The 6,104-nt window shown below is 44.6% G+C and overlaps 1 protein-coding gene across 1 annotated transcript; it reads left to right on the top strand.

The window, feature by feature from the left end:
• Positions 1 to 4,051: 4,051 nt before the first annotated feature.
• On the top strand, positions 4,052 to 5,071 carry LOC147979210 (uncharacterized). The gene has a single exon (XM_087515082.1). It carries the CDS (start codon positions 4,052 to 4,054, stop codon positions 5,069 to 5,071), a length of 1,020 nt encoding a protein of 339 aa, XP_087371208.1.
• Positions 5,072 to 6,104: the final 1,033 nt, after the last annotated feature.

Raw genomic sequence — 6,104 nt, 5'->3', positions numbered from 1 at the left:
ATTTATTACTAAACAGGAGCAAAAAGCAAGGAACAAAAATAAAATTGGGTTGCCTCCCAGCAAGCGCTATCGTTTAACGCCCCTAGCTAGGCATGATGATTTCAATGATGCTCACATAAAGGATAAGAATTGAAACATAAAGAGAGCATCATTAAGAATATAACTAGGACATTTAAGCCTAACACACTCCCTATGCATAGGTATTTTGTGAGCAAACAACTTATAGGAACACGACTCCCTGCGGATGGAACCTGGATAGGCGATAAACCTGGACTAGAGACTTAAGTGTTTAGGTAGGCCGTGGCCGACACCCTCGCTGGGCTTCCGCTTGAAGGTTGCCGAGTACATGTCGTGTAAGCGGCGGTAAGTGGTGAAAGCGTGTATGAAGAAGTACACCCCTGCAGGGTATAAAACTATTCGAATAGCCGTGTCCGCGGTAAAGGACTACTGGGTTGCCTATACAGTTCATAGACAAGTTAATGGATACTACTAAAAGACTCAAGATAATAATCAACTAGCATAGGAAGGCAAAACAAGCATAACTTCAAAACTTTAAGCACATAGAGAGGAAACTTGATATTATTGCAATTCCTACAAGCATATATTCCTCCCTCATAGTAATTTTCAGTGGCATCATGAATGAATTAAACAATATAACTAGCACCTAAAGCATTCTTTTCATGATCTACAAGCATAGAAAATTTACTACTCTCCACATAAGAAAAATTCTTCTCATTCGGAATACTAGTGGGGGCAAACTCAACAAAATAATTATCATGTGAGGCATAAATCCAATTGAAAACTAAAATCATGATGACAAGTTTCATGGTTATCATTATTTTTAATAGCATACAAGTCATCACAATAATCATCACAGATAGCAACTTTGTTCTCATAATCAATTGGAACCTCTTCCGAAATAGTGGAATCATTACTAAATAAAGTCATGACCTCTCCAAATCCACTTTTATAATTATCATAATAAGATTCAACATCCTCCAAAATAGTGGGATCATCACTTCCTAAAGTTGACACTCTTCCAAACCCACTTTCATCAATATAATCATCATAAATAGGAGGCATGCTATTATCATAATAAATTTGCTCATCAAAACTTGGGGGACAAAAAATATCATCTTCACCAAACATAGCTTCCCCAAGCTTGTGGGTTTGCATATCCTTAGCATCATAAATATTCAAGGAATTCATACTAACAACCTTGCAATCATGCTCATCATTCAAATATTCAGTGCCAAACATTCTAATGCATTCTTCTTCTAGCACTTGAGCACAATTATCGGAGTCCTTATTTTCATGAAAGATATTAAAAAAGATAAAGCATATGAGGTACCCTCAATTCCATTTTTTTATAATTTTCTTTTATAGACTAAACTAGTGATAAAACAAGAAACAAAAAGATTCAATTGCAAGATCTAAATATGTACCTTCAAGCGTTAACGTCCCCGGCAACGGCGCCAGAAAAGCGCTTGATGTCTACTACACAACCTTCTTCTTGTAGACGTTGTTGGGCCTCCAAGTGTAGAGGTTTGTAGGACAGTAGCAAATTTCCCTCAAGTGGATGACCTAAGGTTTATCAATCCGTAGGAGGCGTAGGATGAAGATGGTCTCTCTCAAGCAACCTTGCAACCAAATAACAAAGAGTCTCTTGTGTCCCCAACACACTCAATACAATGGTAAATTTTATAGGTGCACTAGTTCGGCGAAGAGATGGTGATACATGTGGTATATGGATGGTAGATAAAGGTTTTTGTAATCTGAAAATATAAAAACAGCAAGGTAACTAATGATAAAAGTGAGCGTAAACGGTATTGCAATGTGTTGAAACAGGGCCTAGGGTTCATACTTTCACTAGTACAAGTTCTCTCAACAATAATAACATAATTGGATCATATAACTTTCCCTCAACATGCAACAAAGAGTCACTCCAAAGTCACTAATAGCGGAGAACAAACGAAGAGATTATGGTAGGGTACGAAACCACCTCAAAGTTATCCTTTCTAATCGATCTATTCAAGAGTCCGTAGTAAAATAACAGGAAGCTATTCTTTCCGTTCAATCTATCATAGAGTTCGTACTAGAATAACACCTTAAGACACAAATCAACCAAAACCCTAATGTCACCTAGATACTCCAATGTCACCTCAAGTATCCGTGGGTATGATTATACGATATGCATCACACAATCTCAGATTCATCTATTCAACCAACACAAAGAACTTCAAAGAGTGCCCCAAAGTTTCTACCAGAGAGTAAAGACGAAAACGTGTGCCAACCCCTATGCATAGGTTCATGGGCGGAACCTGCAAGTTGATCACCAAAACATACATCAAGTGGATCAATAGAATACCCCATTGTCACCACGGGTATCCCACGCAAGACATACATCAAGTGTTCTCAAATCCTTAAAGACTCAATCCGATAAGATAACTTCCACGGGAAAACTCAATCCATTACAAGAGAGTAGAGGGGGAGAAACATCATAAGATCCAACTATAATATCAAAGCTCGCGATACATCAAGATCGTACCACCTCAAGAACACGAGAGAGAGAGATCAAACACATAGCTACTGGTACATACCCTCAGCCCCGAGGGTGAACTAATCCCTCCTCGTCATGGAGAGCACCGGGATGATGAAGATGGCCACCGGAGAGGAATTCCCCCCTCCGGCAGGGTGCCGGAACAGGTCTAGATTGGTTTTCGGTGGCTACGGAGGCTTTTGGCGGCAGAACTCCTGATCTATTCTGCTCCCTGAAGTGTTTAGGGTATATGGATATATATAGGAGGAAGAAGTACGTCGGTGGATCTCCGGGCTATCCATGAGGCAGGGGGCGCGCCCAGGGGGTGGGCGCGCCCCCACCCTCGTGGGCAGCCCGGGACTCTTCTGGTCCATCTCCGATACTCCGTGGGCTTCTTCTGGTCCAAAAATATGTTCCGTGAAGTTTCAGGTCAATCGGACTCCGTTTGATTTTCCTTTTCTGCAATACTTAAAAACAAGGAAAAAAAGTAGCTGGCACTGGGCTCTAGGTTAATAGGTTAGTCCCAAAAATCATATAAAATAATATATAAATGCAAATAAAACATCCAAGGTTGATAATATAATAGCATGGAACAATAAAAAATTATAGATACATTGGAGACGTATCAGTCTTTGTTGAAGTTATCAGATCAGACTTACAAAGTGGACTTCCCTTCTAAGGAGGATCAAATGAAAATACTCAAGTTTGGCATGTGTAGAGTTACTGGAACAAATTTTGTGTTATAGTTTGATGAGTGGAAAAAGAAGGAGCCTACGCCGCTGACTCGGATTTGGGCTCGTTTTTCGGGGGTGCCATCTGAACCCCTGGATAACTTCCTAGTCACTTGGAGCCTGGGATCCCTGCTCGGCAAGATGGAGTAGGTGGATATGCCCTTCACGCGTGCTCATGGTGTGGCGCGTTTGCTGGTTAGTGTTGCTAACATTGAGTTCTTGCCGGATGTGGTAAGATGGACTCACGAGGGCATTGCATATATGTTGGATATTGAGTATGAGGACCCTGATCTGTTTCAGGAATTTGAGGAGATACATCATATGGACACTTCTGAGGGGGGAGGTGCTTCTGGGAACCAGGATGGTAGTGCACACAATAATGGTCACAAGGCTACAGGGCCTACGGATTCATCTAAGGTAGGAGAGTCTGCTAAGGAGAAATCGCCGGGTTCTGTTCCATCTAACATGCTGCATCTTGGATACTTAGGAGCTTTCTCAGCGCCTCCTTGTATTTGGAGTGATCAAGTGGATTTGGATGATCCATCGGAACATTTTCCGCCGACGATTGCAGGGTCTGACTCTTTGTTGGTCATGGACGGACTGGGAGGAACCGGTGGCCAGGAGGTCCCCGTTGCTCCCCCTTCATCTCTATTTCCTAGGTTGGAGGTGACGGCCGCTCTAGATGGTTCGGCGAAAGGGGCAGGCAGGAGGTCCGGCCCTCATCTGCCGCTTCTTCACCTGCTTCCGGGGGGGGGGGGGGGGCAAGGCTAGCTCAGCGACTATGGGCTCCCTAGGGGCGCTAGCGGACTTAGGAGGGGCAGGCGGGCAGGAGGCCTACGCACCTTCTTCTCCTTCCCTGGTGATGTGTCTCCCGACGTCTTCTGCGGCACCATCAGCGGTGACAGCTGCCCTGGCGGGAGGGTCGGTTGGTGTGGGCGGCCAGGGGCCTCCCATTGCTTCGCCGCGCCGACCTTCTCTTGCGGCATCGCCCGTCTTAGGTGCTTTCATGGGTCCTGGTGCTCCGCTAGTGGTTGGCGGGGATCCTGTGGCATCTCCGGGATTCGGACACCGACCAAGGCCGTGTGAGGCATCGAGGACTCTTGGTGATCTTTCGGTTGATCCAGTTCAGTTGAGTTCTGTTGGGGGTCGGGCAGGCGGTCTTACCCCTAACAGGGCCACGAGGGAGGAGGTCATAGCTTTTGGCGGGATCCCAGATCCTATTTCTGAGGGGCGGCGGATAAGCAGCCGTCTCCAGGAGCATCCGAATGTGGACGACATGCAGCTATGGTGTGCTTTGCGGGCGGCCAAGCTTCATGACATTGAGGTCACTACTGGTATGTCTGTCAATATGTCTAATTCGATTTTGCATTTTTCCAATGATGAGATTGTCCACAATGCAAATCAATTAGGGGTCTCCCTAGGTAGTAATGGTACTGAAATCAATAAATCCATTAATGATATTCTTGATCTCGAAGCGGAGCGCGCTTTGGAGATGATTCGTAACATAGCAGCTGTTAAACCCATGAATGATCACAACATAGATGCGTTAGGAGTTAGGGATCTTGATAGTTTTTGTGCGGATCTGGCCCTTGAGTTAGAGGAGGCCGAGGGACTCGATTCCCCTATGGCTTCGAGCCATGTAGATGTTCCAGAGGCTAAATCCCCAGAGCCCGGTTGTGAGGACCGGCAGGTGGATCCGTATAAGCCTAAGCGGAAGTGGAAACGGAAGGTTTATCCAGTTTCGGCTGTGCGTAGAAGTGCTAGGATCCATACCTCTAAAAAAATTCATGATGAAATATGAGAGGAATTTTTTGGAATAGAAGGGGTCTTAAGGACTTGGCTAAAAGAAGGTTTCTAGTGGAAGCATCTATTGACTACCAGTTGGATTTTATTGCCCTTTCCGAGACTGGAAGGGATAATTTTACCCCCCCAATTCCTTAGTACTTTATCCGGGGGTGTCGACTTTGAATGGCACTACTTACCTCCAAGAGGAAGATCCGGCGGGGTCCTACCCGGGGTTAGGTGTGAATCGTTGGAAGTGCGGCGTGTGGTCATGGGAGATTTTTCCATAAAATTTCGGGTCAGATCTAAAGCTGATGGGTTTAATTGGGCTTTAGTGGCGGTATATGGGGCCGCGCAGCTAGAACTCAAACCAGATTTTTTGGCTGATCTGGTTCGTATTTGTGGTAGCGAGCAACTCCCAATCCTAGTTGGGGGTGATTTTAACATTATTCGAAGGAGGGAGGAGAAGAATAATTATAACTTTGACGGCAGGTGGTCGTTTATGTTCAATACCATAATCAAAAGCCTGGATCTTAGAGAGATAGAGCTTTCTGGTAGGAAATTCACTTGGGCTAATTCGCTACCTAACCCGACTTTGAGAAGCTGGACCGTGTTCTCGCTAGTGTCGAATGGGAACAAAAGTTCCCTCTCGTAACTGTCCAGGCGTTATTGCGCGCAATTTCGGATCACACTCCATTGCTAGTTGATTCTGGCGATCCATCTCATGTGGGGAATAAGAACTTCTTTTCTTTTGAGCTCTCGTGGTTTGATAGAGAAGGGTTCTTTGAGTTGATTGCTAGAGAATGGGCTAAAGATTCAGGAGGAAGGTCTCCTATCGAGAGATGGCAGAATAAGATTAGGCATCTGCGAAGATTCCTTCGTGGATGGGCTAAATATACGCATGGGATTTATAAGGCTGAGAAGGAAAGACTCCTTTTACTTATTCAGTCCCTAGACTTAAAAGCCGAATCCACTATTTTAGATACTAGAGAGCTGGAAACTAAGGTAGAGACGGAATTGAGACTGAAAGATCTCCTTCGGGAGGAGGAATT

The sequence above is a fragment of the Triticum urartu genome, chromosome 3A (genome assembly GCF_056163025.1).
Source record: "Triticum urartu cultivar PI428250 chromosome 3A, HENAU_Tu73, whole genome shotgun sequence".
NCBI classification, from domain to species: Eukaryota; Viridiplantae; Streptophyta; class Magnoliopsida; order Poales; family Poaceae; genus Triticum; species Triticum urartu.
Note: the sequence above shows the minus strand (reverse complement) of the source record. Positions and strands in the feature narration are given on the sequence as shown.

What these genes read in the sequence shown, in the direction of transcription:
- LOC147979210 (XM_087515082.1), top strand. Translation starts at nt 4,052, where the DNA reads ATGGGCTCCCTAGGGGCGCTAGCGGACTTAGGAGGGGCAGGCGGGCAG.